Raw genomic sequence first — 19,087 nt, 5'->3', positions numbered from 1 at the left:
ATTCAACGACACTACGATCGGTAGGAAAAATACCGGTAGCTAACGAATGCCTAAAGAGTTCGCCTCTGCGACATGTAGTTGCAAGTCGCATACGAGCCAACCGAATCCAAATTAAACCAATCGCAGACAGGGCACCCGGTTCCCAACAATTCCATTCCGTCCGGATCGGGAATAGGCGAGGAAGATTTTACAACGAAGACCTATCGATATCAGCCCAGCCCGAGGAACGTGTGTATTTATTTCCCATTGAATTGTAAATATTTTTTAATTTGAATAAATGACTGGTGCAAGTTTGTCGCTCCGGTTCGGCAGACGATGGACGGTTAAAACTGCCGATTGGGCGCACGGGTAAAGGCGCAAGGATGTTGGCCGTGTGTGTGTCGTCTTCGCCACCAACGACGGTGCGCGATACAAAACCATTACGGACCCAGGTGCCGTAACGAGATGCCACCGACAGCTTCGTGGCGCTTCCAGCACCAGCTCGGCCATCGGGTTCTTGGTAGAAGAGGGTTGAACTGCTAGAAAATAAATTGTAATTTCCTCGAGCAGCACTCGCGGATGCATGTTTTAACCACACAGCGAGAGTCTGTGTGCAGCCAGCCGAAAGAAACTTGTGTGTATTTATGCTGATTGAATCAATCTCGTTACCAACAACCGCAAAGACCAATTGGCCGCCCCAGCCGCCAAGAATCGTCGCAGCGAAGGGCGAAGAAAAAAAACGGCACATTTAAAAGCAAAGCGATACCTTTCGCTCAAGACGCTACACGGGTGCGGTTTTTGCTGTGGTTTTGTGGTTCCTCTCTTGCATTCTGCAGCCAGCTCGCGAACGGGTATGGTTTTGTGCCGGCTGCCTCTTGTTTGCATCCCGCGCACATCAGCGACGATTTGTAGCGCAATCATCCTCCTTCGGGCAGAAATTGTTCTGTGGTTAGAAAACGGAGAGCAACAACAGCAAAAACTCCCATTCGTGCCAATCTCTCACACACCCAAAACCCCTACACAACGCGATGGCGACCCGTAACGAAAAACAGGGAGGTGAAGTCATGGAAACATGCCGAGCCATTGAGGCCTCCGAAGGCGGCAACATTGAGCAGTTTACTACTGCTTTGATTTCCTGCTCCTGGCTCAAAACTTCTGCAAGCTGACAGCCGCTTCCAATGCTTCGCCGAGAAGCAACAGAACAGAAGAAAAACATGCAAAATAAAATAAATACAAACACCAGCGGACGTGCCGTCAAGATGTACGAGCGCCCAATTAATCATCCATCAAAAAAACACGAGGAAACCCTACCCTCCCACCTTCCTTCCTCGAAACCAGACCGCACCACTCCACGGTGCGTGGAGTTTTTCAGGACGGGGATTGGAATTCTTGCCCAATCAAACCCAAAACAAAGCAACGCCACTTGACATCTGACATCCGGCCGCCATTTGCTTTCGTTAGAGGTAAATTCTCTAACTCTCCCCCCTCCGGAGAGCCTGAGATATTCAGGTCCGCTTTTGGCACGTACGTCAACCCAGCATCCGTGTTCGGCTGGGAACTATGCTGGCTTGAAAGGCATCCTTGCTTCGGGCCCGCCAAGTCAACAGGGATCTAGATCGTAGTCCCGTTCGCCGATTGGAGGTCATTCTGAGGCTGAGCTAATTACCACATCATGAACCCTCCACGTATGGTCAGTATGGCGGAATGGTAGTGCAACATACCCCTGGAGGTGAAGTTCAGGTTCAATCAACTCGGTACACGCTCCAACCCATCAACCCCAAAACGTCATAATACAGCCGTGTGATTTCGTTTGACATAGCCTGTGAAAGAGGACTCCCCCGGGACAGCCTGCCTGCAGCAGATCGTTCCACCGGATAACAGCAAAGATAACGGTCATGTTGTGCTTCCCGCCTTGATTGTACTATTTTATCGCCTCGATCGATCATAGCGCAGTCCGTGGAGACAGTTAGGGTCACTTAATTTACACCACCATTCATTAGCGCATGCGCATTCGTGTATCTGTGCGCAATTTAATTTCTTCCTCTTCTCTGCCCGTCTTCCCAGATATCGACGAATGTGCCGAGGCACCGTGCCGAAACGGTGGCACTTGTATCGATCTTATCGGCAAGTTTCGCTGCGAATGTCCACCACAGTGGACCGGGGACACCTGCCAGAATGGTGAGTGGTCGTCAGGTCGTCACCTGATCGATTTAGGAGCCGAACGCGCCTAACAACGCACTTTTCTTCCTACCCTCACAGATGTTGATGAGTGCGAATCGAACGTGGCGTCCGGGCTCGGGCCCTGCATCAATGCTGAATCATGCCGCAATCTGCCCGGTTCGTTCCAGTGCACCTGCCTCGAAGGTTGGGGTGGACCAACCTGCGCCAAGAACCTGGACGACTGCGTTGGCAAGTGCAAAAATGGCGCCACTTGCATCGACCTGGTGAACGATTACCATTGCGCCTGCGCCGTTGGATACACAGGTAATGAATGTTTGTCCCGCCGTAGGTAGCGTGAGGACTCACGGTCAAACAATTTGTCTCCCCCACGGAAGAGTTCATGATTTATGATGATCGACTACCAAGCTCGCTCGACTCGGACATAACGTTCGATTCCCAAACAAACAGACTAAATGAGATTACACGCGGACACATCCGCAACGCATAGCAGGCAAATCGCGTACCCACGGGTAGCACAGCTGGAAGTGCAATGATTCATCAATCAAGCGCTACCGACAGGATCCAAACGATCAAGCGACGAACCCGCTTGACTATTTGCCCCAAACGGCACCCGATTACCGGTACGTCACTCGGACGATCGTGCATGGTCAATCCCATTTGCCTTAATTTGTGCGGGAAATTCGTGCATCCTTCCCGAAAAGAAAATTGACTCACCTGCTGCTTTTGGCAGTCCGTTGTTGTACGGGCGTGATCTGTTGTTTATATATTCCATTCATTCCCGACCACCGTCCGACCGAGCACACACCGGCCTCGCCATGTCGTCTAGTTTCAATTAATCAAACCGGCAGCTAAAGGGCGGCATTCGGCCCGTTGATTGGAGTACCGCTGTGCGAGCGGGGCCACGATACCTGGGGGACTCTGGGGCACAGTATGCGGTAGCTCCCTGCGGGCCAGGATGCGCACCGATCTGCTTCTGCTGTCAATTAGAAGCGTAATTGTTGCGATGCCGGTGCCGGTCTGTCAAAATTGAAAACACTGCGGGCTGTCACATGCGGGGCAACCACGATCAATCGTACGCGGATCATTTCTTTCTTCACGGGATTTGCTCTCTCACGCAGCGATCGGTTTGACTTCCTCCACATTGTCTTGCGTGTGGGAAATGATACATATTCACATTCTCCTCTATTTTTCTCGTTTCCGTTCAGCGCGAGCGTTCACTCAGTGTGGACCGATGAGCTATTAAGTTAGTCACGATAATGTCTCACTAATGATAATTTCATTCAAACTGCATCCAATATGCAACCCCTAATCCGATCGTTTCCAATCGGTAATGAGCGGTGCGTTTACCACCTTCCCAACGAATTGCACCGCAAAGCGTTCGTTTTCCACCCCGCAAACAAATGTGGTTCGTTTAAATGTATTTAAAAATAATAATGCTTCCAATTTCTCATAAATGTAAAGACAAATTAACATCCATTCCGTGCCTCCGTGGCCGCGGCAGCTTAGCACCGTGCGCGTTGAATAACGAAAAGGATGAATACAACCGTAGCAACAGACGGTAGAAAAGAAATAAATAAATAAAACATCCCGAGAAACGAACTGTTGAGCGCGAAAAGATATTAATAAACTGTACCCTTTGCCGGACCACCGAGGGACCCATGATGCTGTATTCAAATTCGCCACAAACGATGGTTACGTTGCGGGAAGGGTTGTTTTTTCCCTCGCGCCACAAAACGATAATAATCATATTCCAGTAGCGTGCTTTTTATATTTTTGATTAATCTTGGGCTTTTTAAAATATCATCTATTAAAACGATCCGTTGAGCACACCGGCAGTGGGATGGACGGGGCTCGTCGGTGCACGGAACGGAACACGGCACCTGATAAAAACTGCCGACTGGGTTGTGCAAGAAAACGGGTGTGCTTTTGTTGTGACGATGAGCAGTCAGCAGTCGTGGGTTTTGTGAAGGAACGTCCATAGCTGGACGGAGCGTGAACAGTGAAAGAGAGTCGAAGAAAAGACGACCGAATGCCAAGGACTTAGGCCGATGAAATATGTTCATTACATTCAAACAAATTTTCATCTTGCTGCCTCTTTTGGTCGCAAAATGGGGGAAACATCAAGGTACGAACATTTTCCACTGCTGGCACCGTTCTTCCAACAACCTATTCACCCGATCACCACCGCTTAACGAGACGTTAAGCAGGATTAAAATCTACACAAATGCATCAGCTAGTAATGAAATCAACATTAAACTGTTCTGTATTAATCTTTCCTTCAGGTCGCGACTGCAGCACCGACATTAACGAGTGTGCCAACTTTCCCTGCCGGAACGGTGGCGAATGCGTAGATTTCATCGGCAACTTCAAGTGCATCTGCCCGCTCGGGTTTTCCGGCACATTGTGCGAGGTAAGTGACATCAATTGCTACGATAAAGTGTTTTTTTACTGTTCCTTAATTTCACTGTTGACGAAAATTGATGATAATTTATATGCAAAATCGGTTCGGCCACCTTACCGTTCACGTTTTTTTTGGGGGGGTTCGTTGCAGCTGTCGCATTGAAGTCTTTTCAAATTTTGAGCGACAATCGGCTGGTAACGTTGGGGTTTTTTCTTCTTCTAACGGTTCTAATATTACCCATCCAAAAGCGTAATGTATGATTATTTATTATGCTTGTTGTTGACAAGGTTTCCTCTTACTTTCGCTCCTCCGTTGACCATTTCCCTTCCTCTTGTATGCATTCAATCGCGCTAGCTAATTGGACCCAATCACCTACCAATCGTTCGTTCACTGTTTTTTTTTTCTTCATATTCCTGCGCATAAAGGGGACAGGAATTTTCAAGTCCCACTGATGGTGTTCACATCTTGTCAGCTTTGTCCCAAAGCTGTATTGCCTATCTCGCCCATAGCCATAGCACGGTACCCTACGCACAGGAACTCTGGCGTTATTTTGGAGCGAAGAAAAGAAACTGAAAATCAAAAGGCAGAACACCCCTACATATTGTCACCATTTGACGGATGACACCCACCACTCGCATCGCATATTACGACCGCAGGTCGAAAATGAGCAAAGCACAGAAGTATGGCGTATACGATTTAACATAATAATACTTCCGATAATTATGTGAACCTTTCGAAACGGGCCAGCAAACTGCATGGACGCGATACAAAAGCACAGATCTGGCACACGGCACAAGATGCGAGACGCGCCAGACCAGCGAAGCCCGCGATAACAAATAGGACGTTGGGCCATTTTTTTGTGTTAACCTCGTCGGATGACAGATTGACCATCGATCGAGTTGACAAACGAGGATTTCTGTTCCGCTCCGTGCCCACCTATAGCCAACCCCTCGGTTACCGCCATTTATCACAATACAACGTGTCAACATAATGCAACAAAACGCCAACACATCACACCGCGTCGGCCGGCCGCTGGGCCGGCCGTGGAGTATTTAAACGAACTTAACACACAATAATATCTTGTTACCTTTATGTTTTGCTCGTGTCGCAAAAGGGAGAATGGGTCGCCGACGCGTACGCGTAAATCGCTGGCGGGAAACCCGTTCCATGGGTAATCGCCAATCAATGGGACAACAGTGAAATCTGTTCAACGAAGCGTCCCGAAAATCGGGGCTCACCTCCCACACGGAGCGCACAGTTTCTCCATCCCTTTTCTTTCCTTGTCGCAGTTTCAATCTCGGCCCGTCCGGAATGCGTGTTGGTGCCCAAATTGCAGTGAAATGTTTTTCACCGATTTTATTTTCACCCCTTTTTTTAAAAACAGTCACCATTTTGGCGCTGTGCGCCGGTTCATTTGGCCGCAGCTAGTAGAATGGAAGTCCCTTTAAATATTTATGATTTGCGTGTCGTTTGAGCATCCTCCGCCAGCTTCTCGGCGATTGCGAGTTATCTTTTCGCGTTTCATCGTTTTGCCCTCCCCGTGCCAGAATCGTGCCCCATATAAATGAACGGTCATAAAATAAAAATTAATTTATAAAGATATAAAACCAGATAATAGCAAAACCGTTTTTTTGTGGGGGGGGGGGGGGGGGGGGGAGGCGAACCACTAGGAGACGGAATGGTCGCGGAATGGCGAAGCAAAACAAACGCTGAATGAGAAAAACATGAAGCTTATAGCCAAAATTGGCCATTAACGGCTTTGGGGCAAATGCGTGAACGTAAAGCGAGGAACAAAAACGGATAAATACACCGCCGGTGATGCTGATGACCATGATGATGATGATGATGAGTAACCAGCATACGGGGGAGCACCTCGGTATCAGGTTGGGACTAGTAGCCAACACAGTCTGGTCTGGTCGGCTGTGCGAGGATACGACGTGGGCAATTTGTCTTCGTGTTAAAACCATTTATCAGCTCATGAGCTCTTGAATTAACCGGTCGCCAGGGAATACCTTCCCAGGTTCGTCGCTGTCCGGATTGAAGTCACCTTCCGTTTGCAATAAAGTAAACGATCCATATGTCCAGAACAAACAGGCGAAAATAAGTTTGAACTAAAGTAAAAAAAGAAACACCTTTAACAACTAATCTGACAAATTGATAACAGGAGCTTTCATGTGCCAATGCTCCATTTCAAAAAATTTGTACATATTGAAATGAATTGTTCAATTAAACTGAAATTTGTGGGGCAGATATAGAATCCTTTACACTTTTCGGAATTTATTCAATTATGCTCAAAGTTATAAAGCTTTGCAAGAGTTTGAGTTGAGAAAGCTTTGCTTCCAGTTAAGCAAACTTTGAGAAAGGTGAATGGTTCCTAATCCGCCTCTACAGATATTACTTTAACTTAAAAAGATTCTAGAAATGGCTCCAAACTATTGAAAACTTTACAGAGAACTGTTCAACGAGAGATATGTTTTTCGAACTAGAGCCTTTTCTGGACACTTTCCAAGTTTAACTAGAGTGTAGCGGAGTTGATCTAGAATCCTTCCCACTTTCTAAACTTTGATCTTCTAGATCGGAATTTATTCTGCTCAGAGCTTTCTTATCCGGCGCGCTAAAAGTTTTGCCTATGAATAAATTGAGCTTGAACCACGACTGGAACTCGACGACTCAAGAAAGCTGCAAATGTTAATGTCATGTTGGTTTGACCTAAAAACAAACTTCAAGCTTAGAAAAGAATGTCATTTCAAGTGCCCTGCAGACATCCCGCAGTGCAACAAATATGGAACGGATATTAGAAATTCAGTAGCACATACACGCACCCCAGCAGTTTATGCCGATTGTGATGGCAATATCCTACCGCCTGTTGGCCATCGTGGCTCACCACATTCACTGCATCTCCCAGGATAGCGCTAGAGGCGCAAACAAGCGACACTTAATGAGTATGCAAATGGAACTATCGCTAATGCAGGTGTGACGGTTTCGTCTACTACACCTGAAGGGTCATCCGCAGTAAGGGTTCACATTGTCAAACGCAACTTTTGGGGCCACATCCCCAAACCCGTCTCATCCCTTTCCGAAGCCCCTTCCCACTGCGCCAGATGTCAATCCCTTCACCGAGAACTGTGTAAAAGCATTTAGCTTTTACGTTTGTGACGTTCTTCGAACCTGTTTCGTTGCTGCACTGATATTTGCTGCACTTGTTTCCCTGCACCACCCGTGTGATCCGGTGATCCGTTGTGGTGCTCCTGTTCGTTATTTTTTCTCACCGCTATCGCTTCCGCTCACCCCGCGGTGTGGTGTGCCTTCTTCCCTACCGCTCCGCATCGTACCTGTAGAGAGACCTAGAAGCCCGCGAGTGCTTGTAGAGAGTTATGTTGTGATGTCAATTTTTTTTTCTCCACCCTGCCCACACATACCCTTCCCATACGGCGTACGCATTGGCCGGGCAGTTTTTCGCGAATCCACCAAATGGTGGTGTGCAGTGGTTGGCTTTGCTTCGTACTACCGGTTTGCAGCGGGGATTGTACATCGCAGCACCGAACACACAGCCAAACGCACAGGAGAGAAAGAAGCAGCAATGAAAAAAAACGGCCACCGCGTCAACCATCGCAAAACGGCAACTGGCCTCCGGTGCGCAATCCCGTTGAAATGTTGACTAGAGTGACGGTTCAAGATTTAATATGTTATTCGCTCTTTTTATTATCTCTCACACTAGAGACTGTAACGCCACGCCACAGTTGTTGCGCGTGCACCCGGGCCTTTCCCTTCTGCCGTGGTGTCGCGGCGTTGCGAACCTGCTCGGCCAACTCCGATTTTTGCCCGTACGGTCGCACCCGATTACGAAATGGCACGGATTTCGTTTCACGCCGGCCCGGGGGGTTTGGGGCAGAAGGAATGGGAGAAGAACATGCGCGACATGCGAACAAACACGATGTGCTGCTGTGCTACCGATCGGTGCAGCAAATCGCACCAAGCAACCAAACGCGTTTTCCAAGCGTTAGTCGCACACCACCAGCCTCAAAGCCAGTCACCAGACGGCCATTCGGCTTTGAAATGAAATAAATAAATTATTTTAAATGTAATATAAAAATGCACATGTGCACCGCCGGCTCGGGACGGGTGGCCTCCGGAGCGGGTCTTAACAAGGGGTTGCCGTGACAACGAATGCACCTGCTATTAGAGTTGCACTTGCTGGCGGTGTTCGGTTGCAAACCGATCGATACAGTTTCGTTTGGCGATCGTCCGCCTGACGGCGGGTGGACGAAGCAAGTGTTCCCGCTGCCGGGGCAATTATGTACAACAAATCAAACTCACCTAAAGGTTATTTCGCAGCCACCTCAACGGTGACGGTGGCGACCTCGCGAAAGAAGCAAATGCGAAATCACCACCGGTGTGCACTTTTGGGATGGTGAAGAAAGCAAACAAACCGTTTGAGCTGCGAGTGAAGGATTTTTTGTGCGAGCACAAAACCCGAACTCCACACACCCAGCCCCGGGCGTGTGTGAACCGAGGTGTAGTTGGTACATTTTCCGGAAACTGGACAACCCATACGGGGCTCCCGGGGAAAAACGTGCGCTAGTTGACGCTAATTGATTAACATCTCTCCTCCGGTTATCGGTGGCACTTAAAGGCGCTTGTCACCGTTTGCTGGAGCATTTCATTACGCTGCTTGCGCAATAAAGGTGTCATGTTATCAACGGGACTGATATTTTCAACAAGTGCTTCAAGATCGAAAACGATTGGTTCGTCGCTTGCCAGTGACTTCAGTTCGTCTGCTTGCAGCTACAGCAACCAAAAAACACGTTCGTAAATGAGTTTTGATTGATCGCGGCACTGTCGGGAGTCTCCGCGGAGTCTTGGTGTTTTTTTTTTCAATTTATTTGCATGTATTCTGTTTCGCTTTCCAACCTAACCAGATCTATTCGACGATCTATTGATTGACGAAGTGCAGCTCGGTTGGAAGATGATGCATCCCATCATAAATAATAATTGGAATGTGAAACAGAACATCGATCATTCGGGAATGGAATCGCAGGCGAACCGATTTTGGTAGCCGATTTCACACCTACCGTTTGCAGCACACCTTCGGCACACCTGGCGTAACGGCCGTACCCTTAAATAGTGCGCCAAAACCAGCACGAACATTGCGGGTGGGTGATTGATTTTCACGCCAACTTCGCATGTCGACACGTTTGGAAGCGTTTCGTTAGCGAACCATCGGTCGTTAATCTTCCACCAAACATCGCGCACAATCGCTCGTACGAGAGCTGTAAGCTGATACGCACATCTGTCTCATCACATCACATCGCACCAGCAGCAATTAATCGCTTTTTTAACCAGTGTAACGTCCCACAAAAATCATCCCATATCAGACGGTTTTGGAGTTCGAAGAAACAAAAACAGAAAACAAGCAGAAACAAATCACCGCTCCCGCAACTTATCAAGGCACCAAGCCAAACAGAAAGGAAAGCGAAAAACCCCTCCCAGGAGAAAGGTTGCATTGGATGTTCAGTGAGAAAAATTTATCGCCCACCCCAGCAGCATCCGTTGGGTGTTCCGAATGTAAGAAGCAAACAAAAAAAACTCTCCCGAAACAGAAACCATCGTCACCAGCGAATTTCTCAGGTTCGGGTCTTTTCTGCTGCCATCGCTCTACCGCTTCCATGGCAATGTTTGTCCCTTTTGGCCGGTGGCATTCTACCCAAAAAAAAACGCCCTTACCGGCTGTTCCCAGCGGCACCGGAGCGAACCAAATACGGGACCAAATTAAATCATTGCTAACGAATTGAATCGCCTTCCCAGTGGATCATTAAATTAAATCACTCACTGTGAGTGAGTGCAAACTGTCCCGTTCCATGTGATACCTCCCGATTCCTGGAGCACCAAACAAGCGACAGATCGGAAGCGGTCGATGCCGCCGTGGGAGCACTCATCTTGGTGGCACGAATGACTGCACTAGACTCATTTAACAAGCAAACTGGATCTGTATCGAGAGGGAGGGTAATTTAAACCATACCCACCCGAACATACGTCGGCACCCACCAAACGGGGCCGTTCTTTTTGTTTTTTTTTTAGCTCGGGAGGAATTTCGTACAGCCTTCCTTCGAACACAACGCATTAAAGCTGGGCGATTGGTGTGAAAATCTCCCCCCCTCCCCACCGATTGGACTCGAAACTATCAACGAACGACAGCTCACACAGGACAGCTGAGCGAGAGGGTTGTCTGAATATGGGGAACGCATATTAAATATGGCGCGAATATCGATAATCGATTAAATCCTGATCCGGGCGCGATCACGTTTCTCGCCCGTTTTCGGGAACCGGGACGGCTTACTGTCAGTCAAGAAACAAAAGCTTGGAAAATGCAAAACCTTGCGTTAATGCGACAACCGACCACCACTCTCACACGCCGGTTGCTCCACGCTCTCGTTTGGCGTTCGGGTGACAACGGTGCCGGCCATCTTTCACTTCACGCTTTCCTTCTATATCGGTTGTTGGATGCTTTTTCTTTCTCCCCATTCCCAAAAATCCTTGGTTGTGTCCCGGCCATAAGTAGCTTTCAGCATTTCTTTTTTTTGGGTTTGTTTTGCTGGTCGATCGTCTTAAGACACCAAATATTGATTGACAATTTCCAGTGCGCAAGCTCGCCCAATCCATTTGGTGTTCGCGCCTAGTCTGCCTTCCTAGGGAGAGTGTCCGAAGGTGTTAAATGTAACAAGTGTCACGACACGGTCATTCTCACGCCACACCGTACAACAAGGCCGATTTATTATATTCCCGTAGTTTACTCTTGTTTAGTTGTTTGATTGCTTTTATTGGTCGCCTTATCTTCATCCCTCCTTCAGGACATCCCACCCCTCCCCCCTTATTTGATGACGCCCGACAAAACGTCAAACAGGCAACGATTAAAACGTCACCTGGCTGCTCGCCACCAGGCTGACCAGATATCCACATGTTCCACAAAATTGATCGCTAATCAGATTAACCCCGCAGAACGGGACCGAAGCGGTGCGTTTCGTGTCATAGAAGATGGTTTACTATTTTCGTGAGGAAGAAAAAAGCGCATTCTTCGCGCTATTCCAAAAGCCCCAGACCCGCTCCGATGGCCGAGCTTTCGTTTCGTTTGTTAATGCTACTTTTACCGCTGCTGTTAGATTCGGCGCTCAGCTGGACGCGATAATATCATAATCCGCCGCTCAGCGGTTGTTCGAATGTCGGGGCGGACCGGGGCTCCAATTAAAAACATGCTGCCGCATCCTTTGCCCACGGCGCGAACCTGTTTTTTTTTCCTTCGGTTCCTGTGTGCGGCGTTGGAGTTGGCGTTGTGGAGGTGGTGATAAAAGATGCTTGCGGGCCACTGTCTCTAACCGGTCGATTCGATTCGTATTTCGGGGCTGGTGATTAACATAAAAATTTGATTTTATGCTCGCGCAACATAAACAAAACTTCAAACCCCCAAAACGATTGCTTGCGCCGCTTCGATAGGTTTCCACCACCAATCGCCACCAGTGGTAAAACACTTTATGGCACACTATTGTGATGCTGTTCTAACCGTCGGATGTTCGGTGGCTCAATCCACAATTCGAGCAACCTTTTCCGTTTCCGCTGTTCGTTTTTTAATTTATCTATTTATTGTCATGTGTTTTCTTTCCCTTTTTTGCAGGAGGCCAAAGATCATTGCGTATCGTCACCGTGTATCGAGGGTCAGTGTCTCAATACGCCGGGCGGCTACTACTGCCACTGTCCGCCGGGACGTGCCGGACGACACTGCGAATTTCCACGCGTACCCTGCGAAAAGGGTGGCCCATGTGCAAATGGTAAGTGTTTCATGCATCCCTTTCGCATCTGGAAGATTCTTCGCTCTGTGGGCCGAATCTCCTGAACTCGCTAACACTGCGAATTTCCAAGGAATGTGTTAAAATCTACAACCCATACCATCGCGAAATCTTTGGAGGGTGGGGAGGTTTTTTCGGACAGGGTGTGACTTTCCAAGTGTCTAAATCAAACCAGATCAACAGACCTCGCTTCCCAACCCAAACGGCACATATTAGCATATTCGTGACATCCAATTTATTGTCCCATATACGCCACCGCGTTGACAGCCGCCACGGGTCGTGGAGCATCTTTCGTCGCTGGTCGAATATGAAGCGAAGGTGTCGCTGCCCCGTCCGGTATCGACCCGGAAAGATAACGGAGCAGGGCTGGTACACCGGAGCATCACCGAATATCGCAACGCCATCCAACGTCCAACACATAATTATAATAATAATACAATAATTCATTATAATATTTCAACGCGCTTGCACGGGCAACCGAGAGCGCCAGTGTGCCATTTCCATTCGCTCCCCGGACATGTTATGCTGTGAATGTTTTTATTTTCACAGCACTATCACACACTATCAGTAAGCATCAACATCAGCCGATGCGAGTTGCGTCCCTTTCCGTGTGCGCGAGGTGTCGAAATGCGAAAGAAGATCTCACCACCCCCGGTCCCCATATTCACGCCCCGGGGTTGGGCTTGACGGGGAGCAACCGCGAGGAGCGGAGGAACAACATTTGGATAATTTACAGCCAGCGCCGTATTTGGTGTATTTTATTGCCCACCATCAACCGCAACAACGGTCGCCAACGGCGATATTATGGTCTATCTGCACGGTGGGATCTGTGCCGATTCACCGGCGATTTCGGTGGCGATCGTTCGATTCCCACTCACGGGTCGCTCATCTTGCCAAAACAACGGCAAAAACATCAGAGGGATTTTTGTTTTTTTTTTTTGCGTTAACTCGTAAGGATCCGTCCAAGGAATGTGACAAGCAGTTGCCAATTCCAGACATGATCCTCTGCCGTCGATGCGTTTGGACGGTTTTGTCAGCCACCAGTACCAGCAACACAACCGCTATCACCGTCGAGTGAAATCGAGCGTTCAAGTTTATCATCAACAAACGGTGGTTTATTTACGTTTCGTTTTTTTGGTTTTCTCTTAGTTTTTTTTGGTTTCAAACTTGATTTCTCCATCACGAAAGTCGATGGGAAAATCTGTCAAATGCAATTTATTTTCTACGCCCGAACGCGCTGGGAACGCTCGCTCGGAACGGAAAACAGTTTCCTGTACGGCACACAGCCAAGCGCGTACAGGCATTGCCTAGCTGGGCACCCATCGAACGGCGCTATAAATTAGCATCATGTTGCACGATGTTCAGGTCAAGTTTCACTCGCCTTCTATCACTCCAGAGTGTTGGAGCGGAGCTTCGAGCTTTGGGAACGCTGACACTCGCAAGGACCTGTCCGGGAGGATGCCGCGCCGAAGTGATCCCGTTTCGTCCAAGAGCTGCCCGTCCATCGTCCTGACAGATGTCGGATCGGTTGTCTTGTCTGTGTAGCTCCCGCTGCAACCACCGGTCCGGCGTTTGTCTGCAGGTTCTCAAAGTGGGCAGTTAATTATCCCTTCCATTCGCCTGTGCCTAGGGTGGCTGCCACGCTTGGACGATGGGCACATACATATGGGCGTTCGCATCATCGATTGGAAAACGATCAAGCTGCGAAGTTCGGGTGAGCTCGGGCGCGCGCCCGCCGATTCAGATTGACGGTCACGATGGGCGCTGGGTTCGGTTTGGTGCAGCTTACAACTCGCAGCAGGAGAGACAGGATCGTTCACCGTACCCCAAAACTTCGGACCCTTGCCGTTGGAACATATTTATTACATCCCCCGTGAGTGTGTGGCTAGAATTGGCGCGATCGCTCATTTTCATCGCGTCGTCTAGCCACGATCCCGGTGAAACGCACACCGGAGGGGAAAGATGCAATGCAACGTGCCACAACGGGGCTCGTCCGGTTGACGGTTTGGAAATGCCAACGGGCCACCACCGTGATCGTGCCATAAGGAAGGGAATGAGAGTGGGTGGAAGGGGGAGGCGAGGGGTGGGGAGGGTGTAGAAGAGAGAAATGTCCGTTAACATGTTTATTTCAAGATATGATTGTCATTGTTGATCGTGCAGGAATCATCGGCTACACGGGCGCAGGATTATGCCCTTCGCGCCATCGGGTTCGCTAACAAATTGCCGTTCATGTACCCCTGTTGATCCAGATATACATCATCACTACGCCAGGCCCGTTCCTGGGAGACAACCGCGAACGTAAGCAATCGTAATGCATCCGTGTGCACCTTGCCCTCGCGTGAAAGCGAACGAATCCCGTTGAAAGGGGTGGGGAGGGGGAGGAGGAGTGAGTAAAAATCATGTCCGCGGGCCACGATCCAACCGGAGGTTCTCTGGGAGGCCGCGGTACAACGATCACTCGATTTAAATTAACAAGTTTGTTAACAGTTGTTCATCTGTCCAGCTCCATATCGTTCTACATCGCTCATAAGCGAATCGGGGTTATGCTGACCCCTTCCCTTTGGTATCATGTATGATCACCTGAGCACTATTGGTGCCTTTCACCAATGCCCGGGGAAGGATTATTGCTCTCGCCCCCTTTTCGGTCACCCCAATCTATTCATCCACCCGGCACAGCCAGACACACACTCGGTTGTCTAGCTGACGACACTCCACTGCGGCAAAATCGAACACTGATCAGTGCGATCGGTTTGCCACCTTGCCGCCGCCCGTTTTCTACCACCCTAGACATGGCCCCGGCCGCATGGCCAGAATGGCGCATTTATCGCACTTCGTTTTCGCAAACCATTCGTAATCCCTGCCTGCTCGACTTCAAATAATGATTCGCTTTTGTCTTTCCCGTGGCTCCTGCGCCAGCGACCATCGGTGAGGCTAGAACGCTCACCCGGTTTCGATCTCGCACGGGTCCAGGATTGTATAACATTAAGCTGTATGTCAAAACTGCCAATTTGCGGGCGATCCGTCGATCGATCGTCACCGTGCGATCGCGGCAATGGTACGCTCCGTTGGACAACCTCGCCCCCAAAACTGGAGGTTCGTTAGCGTGTTGGCGCGGTGGGAAAATAATCTAGCCAAAAATTGTACCCTCCAACTGACCGCTTCTTCGCGGTCTCCTCTCGCTCCCGGCTAGACAACATCTTGCCCAGGCAGGCTTTGTTTTCACGAGTGTTTGCCCAGATCGGGATATGGTCCATTCGTGCGTTACGGCGTTACCGAAGAAAGGCGAGAAAGACAAGCGAGATCCTCAGATTGTACACACCGATGATCTTGAGGGTGCGCACTCACCCCTCGGTACAGTTGGGGCCCCCGCAGTAAAAATGTCTTAGACACGCGGAAGAATAATTGACTCCTTGGATGGAAAATGTTGAATTATTTATTTGGGAAAGCATCGGCCAGTCGCTTCCCGACGACACCCAACACACACACACACACATACAACTGGGGTTGAGTCTTTGTTTGAGCGGCCGTACGTCCCTTGGCTAATCCGGGTGCGTCGCCTCGCAATACGGCACAGTTCTGGCTTGTGTTTGGTTCATCCGGCGAAAGGGTGCACCGCGCGTAAATTGACGATTTTTAAGTGTGAGTGAAAGAATTTTGATTGACACTCGATGGGTTTGGCTTGGGGAGCGAATATCCGAATATGCGGAACCGCTCCGTTCAATGCACGGGTCAGCAAATACCCGTAGAAGGCATTATTCGGTGGACGATTGCGTTAGGACGTCCGTTTGATTCGCCTTTCCACACCTTTCACGTCCGATCGTTCGCAGTTCCGGAAGTAAAACAGGCGTGGACGTTGTGAAGTTCCTGGCCAGCTTGTCGCCCCATTCCAGGCCGGTATCACCTTTAATTGCCCCGAGTGCATGAAATATTCCGTAGCTGGTTAATTGGATCCAACCGGACAGAGAAATTGGACGTTTGTTTGAGTGTAAATGCGCCTGTTGGTTAAATTATTTCCCCCACCCACCTCCACGTTCATAATGTTTGCCCAAAAACGTGGGAATTGATTTGAATTTCATAGGGAAACGGTAGGTCATGCTTCCCAATTATCTGCCCACGGGACACACGAGGGGGTTTTGCGAAACCTACTCAACCGCGCGTTTTCCGCCCTATTGGCACACACACACACCACAGCCATTATTAGTCACACTAGAAACACGGAGACATTTCGACGTTGTGTGCTTCGCTTCATCCCCTAATTCTATTCCTCTTTCCGCCCGCTTCTCATCTCATCCATCGCGCGGCGCATCTATTAATCACTACTTATGTTCTCACCCGGTAATTGAGTCGAAGGTAAGCAAACCGGAGGGGGGAAGTTTGAATTCGAAATTCAAACCGAAGCGCATCACGTGAATGAAAATCGTGGCGTGCGCAGATTCACACACACACACACACAAACGGTAGCATCGCGTCCCACGATGACACTTCCTGCGGCAGCTAACAAACGATCCAGTTCGTCGCTAGCGCACAGAGTGACTCACTCACTCACAGCTCGCAGGGCGCGTGTGGGATCGCACCGGTGCCTCCGCTGCCGGGGGGGAAAAAAAACGATGCGGAACATCGGAAATACAAACGCCGCAAAATGCTGTTCAATTATGTGCCGCGCCTCATTATTATGGCGGCCCGACTGTCCCGGCTCCTCCAGTGTCCCTGCAAATGGGATGTAAATATGAAATTTATATAAATTGAATTGAAATAATAAATAAATTTGCTGGTAAATCTTGCCCCTCTCCACCATCTCTCCCGTCCCCCATTCCCATGCCGCGAAGTGCCGGGGATGTAATGAGATGAAAGGAACGGTAACGGTTTTGAGAAATGACGTTTTGCAACCAGTCGGGTGCAGAGAGTTGCCGCCTCGTTACCGGAACGAAATTGCATGAATTGCAACAGCGGTGCGATGCATCGGATGCACCGATCACGAGACGTTGCGCGACGTGCGCGCGGAGACGCATCGCAAACATAAGCACCACCAGTTCGCCACCGTGTGTTTGCCAGAGCTCGTTGCCGAGGCGTGAGATCGAAGGAAATCAACGGTTCGCGCCGCTGCCCACTATCGCGACGGGCCCAACATTGCTCCAACCAAGCAGGCAGGAATGTGATGCAGCCCAATTGGCAAAAAAAAAACCACACCGCCCCATTGTGAAGCGGAGGCTCTGGGTGCCGTACACATAATTAACTTCCCTGGCTCCCGCGTTATAGGCACGGTCCCGGAAGATCCATCGGCCGTAGCGAGTGTCCTCGCTGACAGGCGTAACGCTTGAGCGGCCGGTGATTGTCAGTTAAATGAGAACGTTTTGATTTGCAGCAGAACATTGATCCTGCCCTGGCCGTTACGTGCTGCTACGACGGCAGTACGGAACTCTCGGGACCCTGCAAATATGTTGCCCGGCGTTGGCCCAATAGGCGATCTTTTGATTTCATCCGTGCCTTATTTTACCGTGCTACACCCCATCGCCCCGAAAGGACACACAGCACTCGGAAAATCCTGATGCCGACGGCTCTGATGAATAGGCAAATTTTTCCTCGACCTCCGTGCGGGGCGTGTTTGTCCATCCCGCTTGCGTAATTAGATGGCAAATGGCAGATGGCAGGGCATACGGCCAGGGGCAACTGCGCAAAACAAGCGTCACCGACCAAATGGATGCTAAATTGGATGGATTAACCCATAGATGGAATCGTTTTATTGGACTAATTCCTCTTTGATCCTGGCGCACTGGATGCGGCTATCTTGCCAGGTTGATCTACGAATGCCGGTAATGATGGGGAGGGTTAAATTCCTGAGGACATTTAATGCACCCAGCGTACATGATTATGAAGCTGGAAGCACATCAAGTCGAAGCTTTGCTAGATTATGAAGATGGACGTACTATTTTTAGATCAATTTAATTTGCATCCTACAATTCGTGAAAGATTCCAACATGACCATCGAAGTGAAGCGTGAAGCCAATAATCACCATCTGTTGTTGGGCTTGTCTAGTTTATCGGGAAACAAACAAAAACAAGCTAGGCTGGCTAGAAAAATCATAACCAATCCTCACACACACGTACACACCCGTGGGCGATCAATTCCGCTAACTAGTCTAACAAATGGTATACGGAAGGAGTCGCCGCAGGGTGAACCACACCGATGACTAATGATCGCTCGATCGCTCTTGCTCGATCGCTCACATGCGATGAATAATTAGGTTCCTAAATGCCTCGGTAATTAATACAATGCCGTTCCAAATTTAGAACCAAACCGTTCCCTATGTACCGCCCGATCGTAGTGCAAAGGATAGTAAAATAATGACAATATGATTGAGCTTTCCGTCCACTTCCAGCGGTCTTCACTCGGCCCATAGGTATCGCTTTGTCCCGATGGACCATTATGGTACGCTCGGATGCTGGTGTCGCCTTTTGACTGGATGTTTCAGTTTTGTCCGTACCGTTTGCTATGGCCACACTCACCCGTGAATGTACACACTCCATTGGCAGCTCCATCATCGGTGAAGCGATGTGGATGGAGCTGGTTGTGTGGAGTCGCCACAACCCCGGACCGATATTTGTATAATTAATGGAACTTTTTCTCCTACGGGGGAATCTTTTTTTTTGTTACGCTTAAGACACAAAACACAATGATGTTGCGAGAAGG

At 49.3% G+C, this 19,087-nt stretch overlaps 1 protein-coding gene across 1 annotated transcript in view; it reads left to right on the top strand.

Annotated features, from left to right (window-relative positions):
* Positions 1-19,087, top strand: part of LOC128709330 (protein serrate) — a 102,539-nt gene that overhangs the window by 78,356 nt on the left and 5,096 nt on the right. The window contains exons 10-13 of the mRNA XM_053804318.1: positions 2,044-2,157; positions 2,239-2,463; positions 4,443-4,570; positions 12,228-12,381. Coding sequence (XP_053660293.1) covers positions 2,044-2,157; positions 2,239-2,463; positions 4,443-4,570; positions 12,228-12,381 — 621 coding nt within the window. The remainder of the gene's footprint in view (positions 1-2,043; positions 2,158-2,238; positions 2,464-4,442; positions 4,571-12,227; positions 12,382-19,087) is intronic.

The sequence above is a fragment of the Anopheles marshallii genome, chromosome 2 (assembly GCF_943734725.1).
Source record: "Anopheles marshallii chromosome 2, idAnoMarsDA_429_01, whole genome shotgun sequence".
In the NCBI taxonomy this organism is placed as follows: Eukaryota; Metazoa; Arthropoda; class Insecta; order Diptera; family Culicidae; genus Anopheles; species Anopheles marshallii.
This window is presented reverse-complemented; position numbering and strand designations above follow the sequence as displayed.